This window comes from Piliocolobus tephrosceles, chromosome 11, assembly GCF_002776525.5.
Source record: "Piliocolobus tephrosceles isolate RC106 chromosome 11, ASM277652v3, whole genome shotgun sequence".
Taxonomy (NCBI): Eukaryota; Metazoa; Chordata; class Mammalia; order Primates; family Cercopithecidae; genus Piliocolobus; species Piliocolobus tephrosceles.
Genome location: NC_045444.1, coordinates 29,645,444 through 29,668,940, shown reverse-complemented (window position 1 = coordinate 29,668,940; position 23,497 = coordinate 29,645,444). Strand labels below are relative to the sequence as shown.

The 23,497-nt window shown below is 37.8% G+C and overlaps 1 protein-coding gene across 11 annotated transcripts in view; it reads left to right on the top strand.

Annotated features, from left to right (window-relative positions):
• Window positions 1–23,497, top strand: part of GTDC1 (glycosyltransferase like domain containing 1) — a 393,529-nt gene that overhangs the window by 295,819 nt on the left and 74,213 nt on the right. For 3 of the 11 annotated variants that reach the window (XM_023217485.2, XM_023217483.2, XM_023217482.2), the window contains exon 8: window positions 21,721–21,793. The exons of the other annotated variants lie outside the window; for them this stretch is intronic. In XM_023217485.2, coding sequence (XP_023073253.1) covers window positions 21,721–21,793 — 73 coding nt within the window. The remainder of the gene's footprint in view (window positions 1–21,720; window positions 21,794–23,497) is intronic. 11 annotated transcript variants of the gene reach the window in all.

Sequence of the window (23,497 nt, the reverse complement as noted above, 5' to 3'; positions counted from 1 at the left end):
CTATCTTTAGTTTCTGTGCCTAAATGCAGCCTAGTCCTTTGTGTTTTTTCCCTCTGCACCCAGCAGGCCTGCCTATCTTGAAGTTAAATATCAATCATACTGTCAAAAGTTCCCCTAAAACAAAAAGAACCCACACCAACTGAAAGTCATTCCTCCATGGAACTCCCATAGAGAATTGTCTGTAGCATTTTTGCCAGCCTGACGAAGGCTGGACTCCACATCAGTGCCTGTGGGACCTTCATGATTTGGCACCTAGTTATCTGCAGTATCTCCTCTTCTCTCCTAGTGCTTTTGTCCCCTCTCCACATATACACACAAATAGTAAAATCTTGCCCTTACTACACCAGCTCCCCAAACAGACCTTCCTCTCTGCTCCTGTATTTACTCATCTGCCTGAAATGTGCCCTTCCTACCCCAGGGCTTGCTCTCATTCTCTTTCAGAGCTCCTCTAAGAAGCTTCCCCTGGACTGGCTCCTGTTCCTCTCGTACAAGCTTGTAGCATGCTCTGAACTGGCCCTCAACACACAGCATGGAGATTGTGTTTTTTACTTTTTTTGTGCCTTCACAAGAGTATGAGTTCCTTGAAGTCACAGGACGCATTTTATCAGTGCATCCACAGAACAATGCCAGAAACAGACTACTTAATGAGATTTGCTAATAGTAAGAATAGATGTGGTGCTTAAGTTTGTCTTATATTATGATTAACTATAACTATTTTCTATTAGGACTTAAGTTTCCTAACAGCAAAGGCTGCCCTTTATACGTATTGATCCTGAGAGTGTTTTGTACACTACAGATACTAGTATGTGACAGATATTCACTGAGTATTTTTCCCTTGAATTATTCACTCAGAAGAGGGTTGACCTTCAAACAGTGCTTTTATAAAACTACACTGATTTCAGTGATGATGCCATTTCTTAAAATATTTTTGGGACATTTTCTTCCCCGATCATGTAGGAACCAGCAAAGAAAAGTCAGTTTTATTACTTATTGTGACCCAAGATGTTGTTATTCAGCGTGGTTATCAGTTTTCCTCCTTTGAACTCTTACTTCTGGTTATGTGTTAAAAATCACTTGACCCCAAAATTTAGAAATTTTGAGTATATTTAGTATATAGGATTGTGAAATTCTCAAGCGCAATGAAAGTGCCTGACACGCAATGTCACATAGTAAATTTTCCTTAAAGACATAGTGAATGAATGAATGAGTGAATGGATGAATGAATGAATGAAATATGTGACAAATTCTGAAGACAGATGCAAAAATATACTAAAATATTTTCAGTGATTTCAGTATAATTGGAGTAGAAGAGAGAAGAGAGAAGTTATTTCTGTGTCTGAAAGAGAGAAGTTATTTCTGTGTCTTCCTTTAAGCAAAATGAAAAAAAAATGACAATAAATCCACCTCTTTGTCTAATAGACATGCCCTGCATTTTCTGTCTTGACAGGTGTGTCAATATTTGGGTTGGAGTTCTTCTCATCATCTGATAACTGAGTTCTTTCTTTGAAGTCTCCCTTTTTAGTCCCCCACTCTTGGGATTCTAGACTTTCACCTACTTAAGCTCCTTTCCTCATAAACTGTTATTTTGTTCCATCACATCTTCCTTTCTGTTTCTTTTCTTTCGTTCCAGTTATTGGATTTTCTGACACCTTACTGCAAGATCCTCTTATCTTCACGGCCATGAACTTTTAGGGTCTTAGTGACATATATAGCTCACCAGCATAGATCCCTTTCATGTGCACAGTAGGCAAGAGAAGAATGTCCTTAAAAAACAAACTTAGAGTCCTAGACCTCCAAGTAGGGCAAACAGAGAAAAACAATTTTGAACATTTTTTCTTCTTTAAGAAGATGATATAGGTCTAGCGAAATAAATTAACAGAGTCAAGCACAAGTTAACTCAAGCAGAAGCAAGTGATAATAAAGTAAGAAAATCATGAGGGTACAGTTTCTTTAAAACAATAGTCACGAGGTTTCATTGTATGCTAAGAGTGGTAGAGATCTTATTGTCTGCTCTCACGCTCATATTCATGCACACTTCTACAAGCAAGCATATAAAAATTAAAACTACTGGGCATTTTCTGCTTTGAATTTTAACGATAATTTAAAAGTATTAAAGTCAATTTCCATTGCCTTCTTTGTGGAATATTTAAAGAAAAAGATAGTCAGTGGAAGCAAAGGGACACATTACTTACATGACCCTTTGCTATTAAAAACTAAGAATACACATCCCCTGTTTTTATTACTCTGGCAAAGTGACACATTTTTCTTAAAGCAGAGTAGGTTCTTAGCAAGCTGGCTATAGCTTTTCACAAGTATACAAATAGCTTCAATTACATTTTATCAAGCGATTTCCAGTGTACAGGTTCCTAAACCTTCAGCCCACTGGATCACCTTTGAAAAGAAACAGTGTCAATTGAAAGAAATTTAAGAAAGCCAAGGCCAGGGCTGGTCAGTGTGTTGAAGATGGATGATACAGCTTTCACTGTTGCCCTTATGCCTTTCTGGTCCCTGTAAACCTCTACTTAAAAATAGGAGTGACTCAAACAGAAGTCAGGAAAAGGTTGTGCCGATGTGAGATGATACCAGGGACCCTAAGTGAATGGCACGTTCGATTTGTGGATATTGCTCAGAAAAATACATTTTTATCTTTCATTACTGAACAAAATAAAGGATTTGCCACGGAATATAGTTCACCAAAGTTGTTTATTTTGGAGGAAATCTCAAACTTGTTTTTATCCTTTCAGGGAGTTTTCAGTAAATTATAGTAGAAAACTCCCCCAGAAACCAGAAGACATGGTTCTCATCCTAACGTTCACAAAGTCAGAGCTTACTTGGTCATATCTGTGAGTTAAATTTTCTAAAACAGTGTTCCCTAAAATGTGTTCTATGCATGTAGTACCCTGGAATGCCCTCTTTAATAAAAGGAGTGGGGAGGAGGGGGAGATGCATCATACCCTTTATCTCTCTGCGAATGAATATTCACAAAGCACGTTCGCATATTCAATTATTTGAGAATTCTGCAGTAAGTAAGCCTGTCAAATTTCATTTAAGGTAGTATATCTAAAACTTATTTAAGGGAAGAATTTTTTTTAAAATGGAATACTTATTAAAATCCTGAAGAAGTATTTTCGAGAACACACTTTGAGAAAAGGTGCTTTCTAGACCTTTGACTCCACACCTGAAAAACGGGGTAAAATTCAATAATTTCCCTGGTCCCTGGCAGGTCTCAAATTCTGTGGTTGGTATAAAATCTCAGTTGTGTAGTCACCAGAGTCACAAAATGTACATGAAAGCCAGCAAAAAGGATATTTTTTTCTGACAGAAAGTAGGAAAAAGCAAAGGTTCTTCTACATGTTGTGTTTAATATTACATAAACTATGTCATGCTTCTTCATAAAACAACATAAAATCCACATGCCATCCCTTAATTTTAATCCTAAATTTAAATTTAATTTTATTGAGGGGTAGAATTCAATTTCATATACAACATCAATTTAAGACTGTGTATGTGGTAAGTCCACAGGAAAAAAATAAGATTTTGTTTCACAAGGTTTTACGATTGCTGCTATTGTTGTTATTCCCCTCTCCTACTCACATTGTAAGCTCCTCAGACAACAGGAACAATTCTCGGGAGTTATTTTGGAGTGTTTTATTGCATACAATATTGGGTATACAGTAATTGCTTCTTGTTTTTGAGAAAGTACTCAATAATGAACAAATCGTTTAAAAGGAAACTACATTTTTTCTCACGTCTTTTGAAGATTCTACAGGTATAGAGAGAATTATATCATTGTTTTTCAACAGTTCAAAAAGCAAAACTTTTTTAGAACTGGCATTAAGATATGAGACAAACGTATATATTACATATATATGTAATGTGTGCATATGTAATGTATATGTAATATATATGTTATATATATGTTTTTATGTCTCAAACACTGAAGTAAGTCAAAGTATGTACAACTTAATCAAGACACTCAACACAGGAAAAACATTCTTGGTTATTGATTTGATATGGATATTTACACAATGAATGATTATGAATAAATTTTTTTTATCAGGGAAAAGAGGCAAGTGGAGTTAAGGAAAAATATTTCTCGAGTATTTGCCATGTGCCAGGCATAGCCATTATAATTTAATTCATAAAATTGTAAGCATTATTACCAGCCTTCTGTTGGTGAAGACACAGAGGCTCAGAGACATTGATATTTTGGCCAAAGTCAAACAATAAGTGGCAGAGCTGAGATTTGAACCAAGTGCTTGTAAATTTCATGTCTACCTTCTTTCTAAAATGGAACTAGTGGAATTATTTTTCTCCTGTAATCATCTAGCTATTGAAATGCTATATTGCAAAAAGTTTTAATGAGATTGTACTATTGAGTTGTTATGAGGAGCTTTTTATATCCATTTTCTCAAATTCTAGAATTCCAGAGTCCTTTTTCTTTTTCTGCCTGCATGTATTACATATATCTAAAGAGTTTTATCATAAAGTAGAAAATCGTTTTTCTTAGGCATTGATGAGTATTATACTATATTTTGAGATAATTATCTGAAAGATATTTCTTTGTAGAATATTTTACATCACATTTAAGAAGGATTATTATTTAAGTTTCAAAACAGAACAGAGTGGTCTCAGGTTATTTATTCGTTTGTTTTCTGTCCCTGCCCCCATGGCCTTCAGCATCTCCTCTGACTTTTGTGACACATGTGCTCATGAGCTGTCACCCCTAGGTCCCTCTGCTTAGGGTGTACATCCCTCCTCCCAAGTCTGGAGACAAGCTGGCATTAGGTGAGGGTTGAACATGAAATTCATCCATGTTCTTAGTCAGCACTAAATGACATCTCATTATGGGTGGACGGTAAAATATTTCCCACTTAATTGTTGTACAAAAATGTACTGAAGTGAAATCCACATAGTATAAAATTAACCATTTTAAGGTAAAGAATTCAGTGGCGTTTAGTTCATTCACATTGTTGTTTAAGCACCATTTCCATTTAGTTCTAAAATGTTTCCATCACTCCAAAGGAAAACTGCTTACCTATTAAGTAGTTTCTCCTCATTCCTACTTCTCCCCAGCCCCTGACAACCATCAATCTGTGTTCTATCTCCTTGGATTTATATATTCGCATAAATTGAATCATAAAATATGTGACTGTTTATATCTTGTTTCTTTGCCTTAGCATAATTTTTCAAGGTTCATTCATATTTTAGCATGTAGCACTAGTTCATTCCTTTTTATGGCTGAATAATCTATTGTATGTGTATGCCACAATTGGTTTATTCATTTATCTATGAAGGGACATTTGGGCTGTTTCTATCTTTAGGCTATTTATTGAATATACTACCTTTGATTACCCCCCAAAAGAATCCTGTTGCAAAAGCGCTTGAAATGAGACACTTAAAGTTGCAACAGGAGCACCATAGGAATGAATCCAATGCTAACCTGCCATTAAGGTTCTTTTTGAAATTGGACTCTCTAAAATATAATGTTACTGTAAATGGACTTAAATGATACACAGTGTATGTGGATTATGTATATGGTACCAAAAATGTAGATACCTTCTTTTTAAAAAAATAAATTTTATCATGTCTATTTAAGGTGTACAACATGGTGTTACAGACACACAGATAATAAGGAAGTGTTTTTAAATGTAATATGATATGTAATCTTGTTTGTATTCAGTATTAAATTTAATAGAATTACACAAAGCCTACTTAGATAGCTTAGTTTAGAGACAAAAAATATTAGTTCTGTCCAAAACCTTCAGTAACCAAAAGCTTTAAATATATTCTTTTGTCAATTAATAAAGAAGAGCCATTGAAAACAAATTATCTGGCATCTCTACATATATAATAATTATGCAGCCAAGGCTTTTCCTTTGGAAACAATTTATACATTATATAAACCTAACTTTCTCATCCAAGTATCATTTCAAGAGAGGCAAGCTTAAATAATGGAGGCAATAGGGAAACATAATATTACAATAATGGTCTTTGGTGTGGTTTGGAAGGTTTTAAGAAACATTTGGAACTATTTTTCTCATAAAGTCAGTTAACTATTGAAGTGTTATGATAGCATTTCCCTCTGTATTGTATACAGTACAAAAGGAGCCCAGTTAAAGGAGACATCAGTTCTAAATATCCTGATTACAGGGATTTCCACCAACCAGGAAATTACATGGTATCCTGGTATCTGGGATTAGTTTAATAGAAAGATACAGTGAAATAAGGAATGGATAGGTGATTTAGGGTGCCCTGTTTGCTTTCAAATGCCCATTTCTTTGCAGCTTCATCTAGCAACACTACATTGAAAAAGCCTAAAAGGATGGGAAAGGACCTGAATTTTCAGAGTAAATATGCTCTAACTAAATTGATGTGGTATTTCATTTTTTGAGGTATATTTCTAACTAGATTATAAGCCAGTTCTGTTCTCAAAACTGTTGAAATGGAAAAAATGTTTAAACTTTTCTTTTGCTTATACCATTATTATTTGACTGTTTGAAACTTGACAAATGTATGCCTCAGAGGTTCTACACATCTGTCAAATGTTAAATTCCTTTGTGAATTGATAGCCATTTTTTTTTTTACATTTGACATATAGATTCTGTGATGATAGTTACTTTTATAAAATAGCTATGGTCTTTTTATAAAAATTTAAATTGTAACACTGATTAAAAATATAGTGCTTTTTCAAAGCACATAGCCTGTTGAATAAGGAAATGAGCAATATCTCGTGCTTGCTTTTAAGAAGAGTACAATATTTTTATTATACTCAAGCTTAAAAAACATTTCTGTTGAAGGTTGCTCTATTAGTTCATTTTTGCATTGCTCTAAAGAACTACCTGTGACTGGGTAGTTTATCAAGAAAAGAGGTTTCATTGGCTCATGGTTCCATAGGCTGTACAGGAAGCATGGCTGGGGAGGCCTCAGGAAACTTACAATCATGGTGGAAGTAGAAGGGGAAGCAGACACATCCTACATGACTGAAGCAGGGAAGAAGAGGGCAGGGGAGTTGACACACACTTTTAAATGACCAAGTCTGACAAAAACTCATTATCACAAAGACAGCACCAGGCCATGACAGATTCGCCCCCATAACCCAAACACCTTCCACTGGGCTCTACCTCCAGCATTTGGGATTACAATTCAACATGAGCTTTGGGCAGGGACAAATTTCAAAACTATATTAGTTGCCATGCTATCTGTTTTCTCAGATTACTAGAGGATATGGCTAAACAATACATCAGGATGGATAAGTTTTCTTGTCCATGAGTGTTGGGAACTTGCCTGAGAGACTAACCCTTGAGAAAATTTAATGTGTTTCAGGGTATCACTAAAGGGTTCATTCCCAACCTCCACTCCTTAAAACAAGATAAAACATGACAAAATAAAACAGGAGATCGAGCACCAGGTAATTTGAAGGAGATGGAGAAATTTTCAGACAGACATTGACTGTAATTGAACTCCACTCAAGAATGAAACGTATATACTGTGATACTTTTAGTAAAGTGGAAGGAGGAACATCGGCAAATTCAGTTTAAAAACTAAGATTTGTTTTTTTCATTTTCAAATGGAATATCCTGAGAAAGTAAACTAGAGATGGATTGTAAATCCAAGTTGTGATAACCGGCAACCCTCCATCTCTCATTCTCTTGCAATCTCATTTTTTGAATGAAGCCTAAGACACCGGCCACTAACGTGTCTAAATTCCAATATAAAGCAAATGACTATATGTTTCAGTGCCAGGATTAGTGCTAGGTGTTGCAGTACAAAAGTGAACAGGATAGAATCATCCATATGGCATAAAGGCTGGGATGGCAGGCAGACAAATAATAACAAGTGCGAGAGGAATGTGTGGTGGTGTGTGTACACATGGATGAAACACCTAGCTTTCCTGGTGGTGGGTATTAAGCCTGGAAGCTAGCCTTGCATTACTATGTCCAGGACTCTGATCTAACCTAGAGATCTAAAAAAATTATGCTAGAATTTTGTATTAGCAGGTATCTTAGTGGTCATTGGCTCTGATTGTTCATACATTTTACCTCCAAAATGTTATTCCCTCACTTACACCCATTCACCCTAGTTTGTTTTCCTCGAACAGAGAACAAACAGCAGAGAACAAGGGGACTCCTTGACAGTGTAAGAATCCTGTATATTCGAAGACTTGACTCTTCTCAGTTTTATTCTGTACCCGCATTGCTGCATCCACTCATCCCATGTGACCCCACTGCTTGCTTGTGTGTTTGTGATACAATGATATAATAAGAAATAGGTATTTGATCTTTGCCTCAGGTTCCTGATACAGAGTTCCTAAAATGCATGGAGTTTCCTGAGTGATAGGAGCTGTGAAGTTGAAAGGAGTGTTTTTTTGTTGTTCATAGAGAGTCTCTTTCAACCGCACCTGAGTTTAGGTTCGTGCCTGTGTGACTTTTGGAAAGCCCCTAAGGAGGAGGGGCTGCTTGCCAGAGGGACCAACCATGTGATTAGAGGGTTGGAATTTTTGGCCCCACCTATACTCAGACCTTCTGATAAGAAAGAGGGACTGGATGGAGGTTGAGTTCAGTCAGCAATGGCCAATGATGTAATCAGTCATGCCTACCTAATGGAACCTCCCTGTAAACCCACAGGGTTTGGAAAGCTTTCAGGTTGATGAGCACATGAAGGTGTTGGGAGGGGGATGCTGCTGGAGAGGGCATAGAGGCTCCATGTCCCTTTCCCTGTGGTTTGTCCTATGCATCTCTTCCACTGGGCTGTTCCTGAGATGTATCCTTTTACAATAAACCAGTCATCTAGTAAGTAAACTGTTTTCCTGAGTTCTGTGAGCTGTTCTAGCAAATTATCAAACCCAAAGAGGGGTTGTGGGAACACCAATTTATAGCTGTTGGTCAGAAGTATTTAAGGCTCAGACTTGGCATCTAAAGTGGGGCAGTCTTGTAGTACTTAACCCTTAACTCCAGTATGTAGTCTCAGAATTAAACTGAATTGTAGAACACCATGTTGGTGTTAGAGAATTGGTCATTGTGGAGAAAAAACACATTTGGTGTCAGAAGTGTTGAAAGTGTACAGTAGAACAGTGTTTGTTTTTCTTTTAGTATTTCTTTGGAAGTAGCCATTATTTTATAAGCCAAAGTATTTTTTGTACTTTTCACATCATCTTTTCCGTGGGATAATAGTTACCTTCTGTCTCATGGTTTTGAAAGTTTTCTGTAATCTAAACATATACCAAATTCTATCTAGTCCCTATTTTTTTCCCCTCTTGAGTTTCACAATGCTAAGTGGCCACTTTTCTTTCAAGTTCCTGATCATTTCCACATCCTGCACTCACCCTTTATCCCAGTTTGTCTGATTTAAGTCCAGAAAAGTAGTTTCTCTACTTGCATCATCTGCCTTCTTTGAGCTTAAACTCTTAAGAAAGTAAGTCAAGAATTTATCCAATGTTGTGTTTTTGCCAAGCAACACTTCCAGATGGTGTCCTCATGGTTGAAGTCCCCCACGACCACTTTATGTACTTCTCCTCCAGTTTTACAATCTCTGTTACCAAACCATATCCTCTACCTGGCCTGGCAGTCTGGAGTGCATTTTCTAACAAATATCACCACCACTTTCTCTTTTTCCCAAAATGCCTCCACCCTTGGGTTTATAATCTGCAAGATAGATACTATGATTTTCGTGATGTACATGGCTCTTTCTTTTGAGCAAATCTTTTATCCTTTGGAACAAAGTTTCCATTTTGGCTAGGGTTTATTCTTAACAATAGCACTACTATTCGAAAGCAAGTATTTATTAAGTAAAGACTATGTTCCACATTCGGTGCTGGATTATTAACATCTTCAAGTTCATTTGATACTAACTATATTAATGCTTATGGTAATTCCTATGATGTAGATATAATTCTTCCCATTTTGCCTATGAGGAAACTGAGGCTTGGGGAAGTTAAGTAGCTTACCAAAAGCTACACCATTAGTAAGTGATAAGGTTAGGATTTGAACCCAGAACTGTCACATTCCAAAGCTTGCACTTTTAATCATCACAGTGCTTCCTATCTCTCATTGCCTTGCAACATCTTAAAAATAATCATACCCCAGGGCCGGGAGTGGTGGCTCATGCCTGTAATCCCAGCACTTTGGGAGGCTGAGGTGGGCAGATCATGAGGTCAGGAATTTGAGACCAGTCTGGCCAGTGTGGTGAAACCCCATCACTACTAAAAATACAAAAAAAAAATCTGGTGCTAATTTTTTTAGCCACACACCTAAACGTGTGGCACATGCCTATAGTCCCAGCTACTTGGGAGGCTGAGGCAGGAGACTCACTTAACCCGTGAGGCAGAGGTTGCAGTGAGCCGACATCGCGCCACTGACTCCAGCCTGGGCAACAGAGTGAGATTCTGTCTCAAGAAAAAAAAGAAGAAGTAATCATACCCCCTAAAAGCATAAAAATTTCATAAACTGCATAAAAATTCCAAGTAAATTAGCTTCTTGCTTAAACTTTGATGTACAGACTTAGGCTCAAAATTTTCATCACTACTGGCTTCCCTTTAATTTTTTCCTAAATTTCTTTGGGCACTTTTACCACTTGCTGCTTTGTTTTATCCTCCATGGCTTCAGGTTTTATGATTGTATCTGAGTATTTCTCTCCCGCTCTTCCTTCCAAAATTCAGTTTAAAAGCTTCTTGGTGATGTTGGCAAATTAGGGACATTCTTTCTTGGCTTCATGAAAAACACTTTCTCTGTGTATTTTTTCTTGTTCGAGTCTACAAAAGCAACTCTTAGCACTGTCTGGGTAGCCACCTGTTTACTCTTTATATCCAATTTTCTCTTCTAAGGTTATGGCCTTCACTTTTGAAAACGATTAGTACCAAAAGGGTATCCTGCCATTACACCCAAGCCATTAAATTTTCTTCCTAGATGGCAGTTAGAGTAGTTTTCAATTCTGGTGACAACCTAGAACTACCTGGTATAAAAAAAATAACAGTTCTCAGGCCCCATCCCAGATCAATTGTGAATCAGTCTTTGGAAATAGGTTCTAGGCATCAATCATATCTTCAAATTCCCCAGTATTTTAAAACTTCTGATGTGCAACTGCAGTAAGATCCATTAGCATTGTGAGCTTTGTCTGGCAGGAACGTTTGTTCCCACTCGAATGAACAGAAGTGGGTACATTTTATGAGTCTTGGCAAGCTCCATCTCACACTAAGATTCATGCCGTAGGAAGACAACGTGCGTCTTAGCTTGGCTACAGCTTCGTTCACAGAAATGAACAAGTTCCCTGAAGTTTCTTTTCTGACTGCAATTATTAACAGCATTGTGCCTCCCTCCGCAGGTCTGAGAACGCTCCTAGAGCTTCATAGTGCCTCTGTAATCACCTCCATGGAGAGCCTAGCACCTCTCGTATACTTCCGATTGCATATCTTTCTCCTGTCTCTCTTGACACATTATTTTACTGATTCTTCTCTTGTCATTTATTTTCCTCTACACTCTCAACATCTTTTTTTTTAAGAGTTCCTTCTAAGAAGACTTCCTTCTTCCTTCATTTGAATCTAGGTTAGAGAACCAGCCTTAAGTCTATTCATCTTCTTTAGCAGGAAACAATCATTTAGAGTAGGCCCAAGCTAGGCAGAAACACAAACAAAAATATTATATGTAAGACATGATTCCTGCTTCCTAGAGCTTACTTTTAATTGGGAAGAAAAAACAAAGGTACATGGAACCAGCAGTCATGGCTGATAAGTAGTCAACAACATTCAGGAGTTTCAGAAAAAGTGTCTTAGGGAAGGTAGACATTGAACTGAACTTTTCAGGATAAAGTAGAGAGGCCACTGCAGGTTACTTGAACAACATCAGTGAAGCTGATTATTAAGCACTATATTAATAGTGCTTAATATGGAGAATTTGTCCCAAGGAGATCGTGGGACTGGGGAAGAAGATTGAGATGGGTTAGGGTAGAATTAGGAGAGAAGAGTAATTCATAAGGTGGTAAGATTAATACTTTCACCTCACTGCAACCCCCTTATTCAAATCATTTGCTACACTCTAAACTGCAAAGGCCAAGCACTGTCTTCCATGTGTTCCTTTGCTTACCATAGTACCTAAAAGTATGTACAAAATATATTCATGGAATGAATGAATTCTTCTCAACCTCATGGGAATGTCATGAATCTCTTTAGAAATTAAGTGAAATCTATGAACTCCTTTCTAGAAAAATGCAAATGAATGCAGATGTGTACACACACACACACACACACATTCACACTATCCTGTATGATTATATACAGGTTATAGAATTGAACCTTTAACACAATGTAATTATAATAACACAATAGGAAGATAATGTCTACCTATCTGAAAGCTTTTCAGTACTCTTTGTATAAGTTATGACTTGACAGTGTTTTGACTAAGAGAAAGGAAAAAGAGGAAAGGAGTCTTAAGAATGAAAATTTTGATTCTGTGTCTAGTTACGGATTTTTTCGTGTTCTTTTCTCCCCTCCCTGAGCTTTGCTAGCATGTTTTTTTAAAGTCAGTTCTCAAGAATCTGCACTTAACCTATTTGAATAATATTCCTCAAACAAATCTTTCCTATTTATCCATGATTTTCTTTGAGTTCTTAGTGCAACTACACCAATCAGAAATAATGGAAGAAGAGAACAAATTACAAGGGAAGGGGGGTGGTGGTTGTCATCATTGTTGTTTGCCATCCTCACAACTCAGGTGTCTGGAAGGTTTTTAGACCACTACCATGAGCAGTAGCCACCAGTGCAAGGTGAGAAATTCAGTGGGGCTATTTAGAGCAGACATAAAAATAAATATAAGAAAATATATAAATTCATCAACCAATTCTGGGACTTTACCAGGAATCTCTTTCTAATAATGATAACCCAAAACATCAGCAACCACTTTGTCTAGGCTAAGCAGGTATGTTGTCCTTCTGGGGAAGTTAGTCTCAGTGTGAAATGAATTTATTGAGGCATAATCTCCCTCTTAATAAGGGATGCATTAGGTAGCCATACACCATTTCAACTAATCCTTAAAACATCTTTAGGAGCTTGTTCTTATTTGATAAGTGAAAAACAAAAGGCTCAGCTAGGTTATCATATTGGCCCAGGGTTACTTACCTGTTAGATGGTGACCCTGAAATTTGAGTCCAGGGCAATTTGATTCTAAAAGTATTTTGCTACTCTCACTCTCCTACTGATGAATTTTTACATAGACACCCTACAAATCCCCTCACAGTCCTGTTTCTCAGACGTATGTGACTACCTTAGTGAGAGGGAAATTTAACTGGCGTAGTTACCATCCTCTCTCGTGTTGTGAGCAAACTACAAATAAGACAAAATGAAAAGGCCATTCTTTTGCAGACAAGTTTCTTTGCCATTAACACCAACAGATTCATTAATCCTAGCAGACAGGAATGATCACATATCTCTCTTTCAAAGAGTGTATCCATATTGTTTTCCAGTAGAAGAACAATATATATTTTGTTAGAAGATGACCTAATTTATCCATTCTTTAGTAATTCAGGGAAATTGGATTGTTCTGCTCATTGGTGGAAGCATGGTCTCATCATCATGGCTCCAGGAGGCCAGAAGTGACCTTGTATTCTCTTGCATGTAGCTTAGGTCGGGGAATGTAAGGCCAGTTGGAAGCAGCCTCATTTGTCCTTTTCGACTTTAATGTGACTGTAACTTTAAAAATCTCCAGTAGCAGAAATATTTTTCCAATATAACATCTATAGGTTGAGAGTTTGATATTTAAGTCTTGTGAAAATAAAATTTGGACTAATAAAAATAAATACATGTTTATTGTAACTCTCTAGGTTCACTTTCTCTGGCAATAACCTTCATTTTGCAACACTCAACTTTGTTAAGCAAGTATTTGTGCCAACCACTATACTGAACACTTTCCTATACGTTGTTATACCTTACCTTCTCAACAGTCCTATGGTGTTTTTAGAAAGGATCATGCCAGTAATCAGAGCGGAGTGGTGTGGTTGCTTTGTTAATGACAAGTGATTTCTTTTCTATCAAAATAGGTTTTATAATAATACATTTATGACTTTTGTTATCCTTCCTTCCAAGGAAGGATAAGTGCTATTTACAAGAAGCTCTGTTTAATAATATGAGGTAAACAGAATTCTGCTTTTAAAACTGTTAGAACTGATCGAAGGAGTTTACATACTGATGGCCCCCACACTAAGCCAATTCTACAGCACAAGAGCAAGTCCAAAGGGCATCTTAACATTTAAATCTAGATTGAAATTTAAATTCCACCAACCAGAACTCAAGCTGATATCAGTGTTGATCATAGAAAAAGAGATGTTTGTAATTAACTAACTTTAAAGCCCTATCTTAATCACTTAGAGCATTCTTGTGCACATCTGTGCTGCAGGAGTAACTGGATTACCTCCATGGTGTGTGTCTCTGGGTGTGCGTGTGTGTTTAAAGCAATGCTATAACTCTATCCAAATGCAATTCAGCGCTGCTTTAAAGTTTAGAACCAAATGTGTACTTAGTAACATAGTTTAAAACTTGAAACCCTCCTCTACCTTATGTGTGCTTCTCTTGTAAATTGAGCTTGTTTGCAGAAGGCAGCCATTTCAAATACTGTGACACATACATCCCAGAACTTCTTCCCTCTTACTTCAACCTAACCTAAATGAGCACCAGAGCCAGGGCCTCTCATGTGGTTTTGCTTCATCTGACAGTGACATCAGTATCTTTCCATTTGCCTTATTTTTATAAAATTGTGCCCAGAATGAATGGTGAAGCCAGTAAAGGAAACTGAGTCCGAGGAGTAATTTTTCATTAGGGTAAATGAGGTGATATGATAAACAAGTAAAACCCAATGTGACAACATAATACAATGCTGTGATACAAAATGTTTGATTCCATTCCTGTGACTGTTTTCTAAGGCCCTTGTATCTTTTGTGTGTCTTGTACGTGTATATACTGATCAGTGGAAACATAATTGGTAATCAGATATTTATTTCTATCAATGAATGACCAGATGGCTCTTGCCTCCATTGGAGGAGAACCATCTTGCCTATCCAATAGCACAGGGACATTATGTACAACAAATTGAACAGGGGGATCATCTATAGCCCAAGTAAGAAACTACAGCCGCTTTTCTCTACTTTGTAATGTTGGCAGAGGCTCACAAATGACTTTATTCTTATTTTTAAATTGAAATAGTTTGTGTATCTTCCCTACCAAAATAACACATGCTTATTCTGGAAAACTATGCTAATACAGACAAAATAGGGGAAGAATGGTTACAAATCAATTTTTACTGCCCATCACTTGCCACTTGGAGATTTGATGATGGTAATGAGGATAAAAGGCTGAGGTTTATTTGAGTACATACTCTTGCCTGGATGCTGTGCTAAGTGCTTTACATAAATTAGCTTATTTAATCCTCCCCACAACCCACTAAAGTCAGTAATGGTATTATATCCCCCTTTTTAGAAAAGGAAACTGAAGCCTGGAGATGTTAAGTGAATCACCTGAAGTCACACAGCTACTAGGTCATCTAGTAGAGGGAGCTAATTGAACCTGACAGTGAGCCCCCACTGATTTCCAAGAGTTAACTGATTAACTCTGTAGTGTATGTTACAAATATTTCTTACAGTTTTGTGGGTTGTCTTTCAGTTGTATTTATGAAATTTGTGATATAGTATTTCATTTTACACAGATGAGTCCATTCTTTTTTTTTTTTTTTTTTTTTTTTGAGACAGAGTTTTGCTCTGTCACCCAGGCTGGAATGCAGTGGTGCAGTCTCAGCTCACTGCAACCTCCGCCTCCTGGGTTCAAGCAATTCTCCTGCTTCAGCCTCCCAAGTAGCTGGGATTACAGGTGTGTGCCACCATACCTGGCTAATTTTTTGTATTTTTAGTAGAGACAGGGTTTCACCATGTTAGCCAAGCTAGTCTCAAACTCCTGACCTCAGTTGATCCACCTGCCTCGGCCTCCCAAAGTGCTGGGATTACAGGCATGAGCTACCACTCCCGACCAAGTCCATTCTTTTCTTTTGTGGTTTCTACCTTTAGCACCATGCTTGAAAAGGCCTCTTCTAACCTTAGATTATAATGTAGGAAGGAGAAAAACATGCTAACAGTACCAGAAGAAATTAGCCACAAGCCAGAAAGCCATAATGTCTTCCCATGTTGTCACCCACAAGAAGAAGATATGAGAGTGTGATTGAAGGCAATGGTGGAAGGGAAACTAAAACTGCTCCCTCATTATACCCTATAAAGTCCAACCTGTTCAACAGATCAGTTACTTACACATCTGTTCATGCCTTTTCCCCTCTCCTTCAGGCTCCTGCAGTAGGGACTAGACTGGGAGGAGGGATGAGAGAAAAGGGGAGTAAGCTAGTTACATAGCTGGTGCTGTTTGAGGGCCTCTCTTAGGTATCAGATGCCTTTGGTTGGGTCTTTTGTATGGCACTTAGTTATGTTCTTTTGAGACACACCTGTGGAGACCTCATACACAGAGGTAGTATATCTGTCATGGATGAAACCCTGTCTGGGTGACTTCTAATCACCTCCTTTTCTCAGATCATACCCCACTTCCATGTACCTTGCCCTATAGGCCCAGTCTTCTTAAAACATGGTCCTTTCAATACTGTGTAAGCCTAGCTCCCTCCCCGCACCACTGGACCCAGAGGAAAACACATCAGGCGTCTTCTTCCTTACGAATGGTAAAAATAGACGCTACTTCCATTGCTTGCCTTTCTCCTTGACATGCCATGTTGACAACTTCGGTCAGTCTCCTAGCTTCAGAATCTCAAATCAGGGCCATCACCATGATCTATGCCCTATATTTAGGAGGCATGCAGTAGGTTCTCCCAAGAATTCTATGCTCTGTTCTAGGAGTGGAAGGAGGCAGGTGTTGAGTTTCGGCAGTTTGGCAGCCATCCAGCTTGGGGAAAGAGATGCCAGCCCTTCTCCTGGCAGGCATCCCAGTCTCTACCCTTTTCTTATGTAGGCTGTTAGAGAGTGATGGGGTAAGAATATTTTACAGATAATATTTCTGTCTTTAGCAAGTCCTGCAGAGGTGTGCCTGGCACCTCTGTTTAGTGTTTGTAGGTATTAATCCTCAGCATTAGAGCCTCAACTGAAGTACCAAGATGATAGAAAACGTCCCATTCCACATCCTACGATAATGAAGTTATTTCATGTGGTGGGGATATCATGTGATAAAAAGATTCTAATTTTTTTTCTTTCAAAATAGATTGTTAGTTATCACAGATGCTTTCTAATTGGTGTATTACTTTTTAAATAGTAGTCTAAGTCATCAATAAATTGATATTCATTTCTTCTAGAAGTATAACCCCATTACAATAAAATGAAAAAAAAAATTATATCAAAGGAGTGTTCTGTGTAGCAAAGCAATTTCTATGTCACAGTGTGTAGTCCTTCAAAGCAGTATTTTGTTGATCTTAGTGACAACAAATTCAATATATCTAATAATACTGCATAGCAGGTCTTCATTCTCTTTCCTGTTGATGTGACAGTCACTCTTTAATGAAACCTTATTTTGTATACCATTTGCATTGTAGATCAGAAATGAAGAGCTGAGTTTGCTTAAGCAATAGCTGATCTGTTTATACTTTTTATATCCTTCCATCAAGAAATAATTACCCTTCAACCAACCTTACCTCTTTCCACTTCACATATGCAAGCCACCTAAATAAAACATACTCAAACTACCAAACCACACAGCAGTATACAGAAACATTCAGGACCCAGAAAGGGATAGAATAGTGTATGCATAACCTTTTCCACTTCATCATACCAAGGCATTCGTTCATTCAGCAACTGCATAGTGAGCACGTACTGTGGGCCATAAATCTGCTAGACAACAGAGTTGGTTTTGCTCATTTATTTACACAGGGAAGTAAAGAATAAGATTTGCTTTAGTTCAAGTCCTATAAAATTGGAATGTTATTTCTGGCTTAACAAAGATATTGTAACACAATTTTTGGTATCTCATCTATTTGTTGCCCATAATTCTCTGTTGGAATACATCGACACATGGATTGGTTTTAAATGGCCTTCAACAGTTTACTGCAGGGCCCATCTGGCCATTTGCTGTCTGTATTCCCAAACTAATGTCTAGTTCTAGAATAATCCAGCTTTTGACACCATTAGGACTCAGTTATACCCTGGCATACATTACTGAATTGTTAAGTGTGTATAAACTACAGCATGTATTGACAGTTCAGGTGATACACACTGTACTTTAAGATAGCCCATGCAGACTCTCGATACATCTAAATAATGGAATAATTACCTTTTTAATTTACAAGAATTTTTTTAATTTTATACGAGAACTACATTGAATAATACCTTTTCTGGAATATATATTATATGATTAAAGGTATATCGTTTTCATTTATACCCATGTTAGTGTTTATAGAGATGTTTGTGCATCTTTGTGGCTCTGACCCACAATAACATTAACACAAACTCTGAATCCATATTGAGTCTCTACTGAGCATATTTGCCCATATTCGTGAACTTACTTTTCAAAGAAAAAAATGTTTCAAGGTGGAAAGTAAAAAGCTCTTCTGCAAATAATGTTGAACCTCACAATAATGTTCACTATATTCTGAAAGAAGACCATGGATTGTTGTGATCTTTAAACAACCAACATGCAAAAATTTTTCAAAGCTCAGAAGAGGGAAATTTAGCCATAGAATGTTAAAAGGTCTGATTTTTCTTCTAATTATTTTTCCCATAAGAGCAGAGATTTGAGATTGCATGGGCACTCTATAAATACCTGCTGGTTGCCTAACAGCTTAAGTAAATATCTTAGATTTTAGAAGACTAGTTCTTTTTTTTTTTTTTTTTTTTTTTCTTTTTAAGGAAGAATAAAACCTAGATTCAAACCTCTTTCCATTGACTCACTTTGGTGCATCAATAGCTCTTCCAAGTCATGCTGAGTAATGCCTAAAAGTGAACTTGTCACCTTCCTCTCCTCTTCACAAAAACTTCTCTTCTGATGTGTCCTATCCGTTATCTAGTTCAAAAGTTTCTGACTTTAAGCAAGTCGGAAATCAGCTCTAACAACTTACTATAGGATTAGACTCTCATGAACTTCAGATACTAGGACTTCAGGATAGAGAAGATAAAGTAGGTTTTAAAATAATGGTATAAGAAATAAATTGAAAGCATGAGAAATAAAAAAATAGGCCATAAAAAATGCATATGATTTAAAGGACTAAATAGAATTTTTATATATTCATCAAAATTAACTCAGTGGACATGCTAAGTATTACACACATTGATAAAGAGAGAATTACATTCTCACGCCTGTAATCCCAACACTTTGGGTGGCCGAGGTGGGCGGATCACGAGGTCAGGAGATCAAGACCATCCTGGCCATCATGGTGAAGCCCTGTCTCTACTAAACATACAAAAATTAGCTGGGCATCTGTAGTCCCAGCTGCTCAGGAGGCTGAGGCAGGAGAATTGCTTGAACGTGGGGGATGGAGGTGGCAGTGAGCTGAGATCGCGCCACTGCGCTACAACCTGGCGACAGAGCAACACTCCATCTCAAAAAAAATAAATAAATAAAACAGGGAGAGAGAGAATTGACAACCTAGAAGCTAGATAGTAAAAATTTAAAAGAATATAACAAAATGGAGGAAGAAACTGAAAATAGGAAAGATGCTGGGCATAGTGGCATGAGTCTGCAGTCCCAGCTACTTGGGAGACTGAGGCGAGAGAATTGCTTGAGCCTAGAAATTGGAGGCTTCATTGAGCTGTGATCATGCCACTGCACTCCAGCCCAGGCAACAGAGCAAGACCCCAATATTTATTTATATATATACACACACACACATATATTTATATATATATTTGTATTTATATTTATATATATAAAATTTTAAAAAAAGAAAATAGGAAAGAGATGTTAAAATCTTAAAAGATGAGAATCCAACATATGTCTAATAGGAGTTCCAGACAGAAAAAAATAGAAAAAATTTTAAGCGGCAATATTCAAATAGATTTTTGCACAATATTTCCAGAGATTACAAAAATCATGAATCCCTAAGATAATGCATGTATTTAGTTTTAAAGGATCAGAGAGTACAACAAAAGTTTTATAGTAAAAAGCAAAATCTTCTTCCTCAGTCCTCCCTACCCCCATGCCCCATACCTTCCTCAGAGGATACTCTGAGAGAATTGTAGTCATTTCTTATCTTGCTATTTCTTGATTTTTTTAAATGTGTGAAATCTATTGACTTTCCTGCCTTTGGAAATGATTTAGTTTGCTCTCTTTTATAAGCATGGATGCACACACACATTTTCCCTCACCCTATTTTTCCAATATGACTATATCTCAACTTTTGGTTAAATAAATACTGTGTTTACAGCATTATTACTACTACGTAAAAAGTGTTCCCTGCTGAGCCTCATTGTGTTCTATGATTAGATTTCCTTTCCCAAACAACTCTTCATTTTTTCCTGGAGCTAATTATTACTTTGGGTTTATTTGCTTGGTTTCTGTGTCACTATCAACAAATCCATTCCCAAGCTCTGTCACTGTCAGTAATTCATCTGCTCAATGCTGGCCACATTAGGAAACCTATCATTTCCACTTTTTTTTCTTGGATTCTACCTTCCTGGAGGCCTCAATTCTCTTGCTCCTGTTTGTTCTATTTGCTCTTTGGGCCCTTGGGTCAACTATATCCTGGATTCTATGTCTTTCTCTTCCTTGGTTTACCTTTTTCTTATAGAGGAGCACATCCACCAGTATCTTCTCAAGAAAAAGGGTACATAAAAGACTTGATTGCCTGAAAATGCCTCTAGCCTACCTCACATTTGATTGATATTTGACTATCGAACTCTTATTTAAAATTATTTATTTTAAAATTTTGAGGTCATGTTTCATTGTTTTCTGCTTTTTAAACTTCCTCCTGAGAAGTCTGACAGCAAGACTGCTTGCGTCTGACTTCCCTTGCTCTGTCACCCAAAAGGTATTAGGACCTTCTGGTTTACTTCTGATATTCTGAAATTCTATGATGATCCTACTTGGATTGAATTTTGGTTCCTTTATTATTCTAAGATAAGAACTGAGTCCATTAGTAAAAATAAATTTCTTATATTTTTTCTTTGATTTTCTTCCCACACTATTTTCTCAGTATTCACTTTCTTCAGCCCCTAAATTGACCTTATTTTTCTCTTTTCCCATCCTCCTCCTTTTTGTTTTTCTTTTTGGTCTGCTTTCTACAAGATTTTCTCCACTTTATCATTCAGCACTTCCACTGATTATTTATTTATTTATTTATTGGTTATGATATTTTTAATTGCAAGCACTCTTTCTTGTTCTTGGATGTCCTTTCTTACTGCATTTGTCTTTTCTGCCATGGATGCAATTATCAATGTGGATATTTCTTATAGTATTTTTTTTTTTTAAAGTTTTCTTCTGTTCTATACATTGTCTCAGTTTCTTCCAAGTGAAACAGGAAAAGTTCCCTTGTTCCCCTCCCAGGGTGTACAGTGGGGGTGTGACTTGCTTCTTCAGCGCCCCACTTTTCATACCTCTAGGAGAGCATACAGACAGGGAGACTGTGGGGCTCTGACCCCATGGCAGTATCTAGGGGTGAATGTTTACAGCTAAAGCCCCAGTGGGCATGTGTTACAGGGTGCTCTTTTAGTTTTTCTGTCTATCAGCGCCTTGTCTTAACCATCTCAATTAAACCTCTACTTTGTCGCAAGGTCAGAGGGCTTTCGGTATCCTGGATTCTTTCCTTGGAGTACCGGAAGAATCGATCACACCCGGTTCCTGTCGGTGAGTTCCTCTGGATGTCCAGCCACTCGTGTGTTCCTCCTGTGATGTGCTTTTCTCAATATTCAGCTGCCTGTGTGTCTGCCTGCTGGGGTCTCGGGGTTTTTATAGGCACAGGATGGGGGCTTGGCAGGCCAGGGTGGCTTGGCAAATGCAACATTTAGGCAGGAAATGCCTGTCCTCACCTAGGTCCACGGGGGTTTAGCCCTAGCCATGGACCCCACCCTCCGCTACCCAGCACTTCCCTTCCCCCATTCCCTGTCATTTAAAGGGACCATGCTTTTCCCTTTCCAGCACTTCCATATCACAAGTTCCTTTCTTATGCTTTGTCTTGTTTATTTCATGTTATGAGTTTTCTTCAAATATCTGGTGGTTCCTGGCTGTCCATTCATATCAGAGAGCAAGACTGTGACAGATGATTAGAAGTTCTCTGCTCAGAGACAGGGCTTGTTGACTGGTGACCTTTTTCATGGAATGAACAAACAGGTTCAGTTATTTTGTTGTGGCATCCCCACATTTCAGTTTCAGTAAGTCAGTTTAGTTAGTTTCCAGAGAAAGGCTCTTGCATAATTTACTAGAAGGGGACTCTCCAGCTATCTGGGAGCCAAATAGGCAATAGGTTCTGGAGAAACATCACCAATGAATGGGTGTACTTTCACTTCACTCACCCTTGCCTTTGGCCTCCCCTGGTCTCTGGTTTAACCCCTCAAGTTAGGAAGCATCCTTTCTGCTGTTGAAGTGGGAGCTGCATGGGCTTAGAGAAGTTATCAAGGAGTTTGTTTTCTCTCTATGTAAAATCACTATCAATTCTTCTGTTTTCAGTTTTGCTCCACAAGTACCCCTCTATATAGAGGAACCTGGACTGATAAATTCCTGAGCCTTTCAGAGTTTCTGTGGAACACGCAACCTTCTTCTTGGCTAAAACTACATACACACACACACACACACACACACAAAAAACCCTGCATGCTTATGGACACATTCTGCCTCCTCCTCTCTGCTCAGCCATCACCCATCCATCTGCTTTCCATCTTCTGAAATTTGGTTCACATTCTTTTCCATTGCTGTCCTTCCCGGTTTTTCATTTTATCCTTGTGAGCCTATGCCTTTTAAATAAATTCCCTACCATTATTTTAGTAGGAATTGAAAAGACAAGGGAGGATTGAACATTGGTGTTTGTTCTGGCATGTTTGCCGTGGTCCATTCAAGCCATATCCTGAATGTTTATTCAGACCCACTCTGACCCGTCACTTGTATCATTAAGGACAGAAAGGCCTCTCCCTGCTTATTTTTCAAGCCTCATCTTTGTCCCTTCCCTCCCCACACTTTCCCATCTATCTCTGCCCAGTCAATGCTCTGGCCATATTTGCTTTTTATCTCTGGACCATGTTCTCTCTTGCCCTGGGCTTTATGCACAGGCTGTTACTCTTAGGACATCCCACCTCTTGCTCCCATACCTGGCTAACTTCTAATTATCATGGAGGTCATGGCTTAAGATCAGCTTCTCTACAGAGCCTTCCCTGGCACTAACTCCCTTTCTAGGACTGGGTTCTCATTTGTATCACCTAATTCTTTCCTAATTGAAGCACCTACCACATTACATGTTCCATGAGAACATCTTAGCTAATTTACCTGGCACATGATAGGCACTCTTAATTTTTGTTGAATGAGGAATGACTGTTTCTTTCTCTGAACCTTTTTCACTCA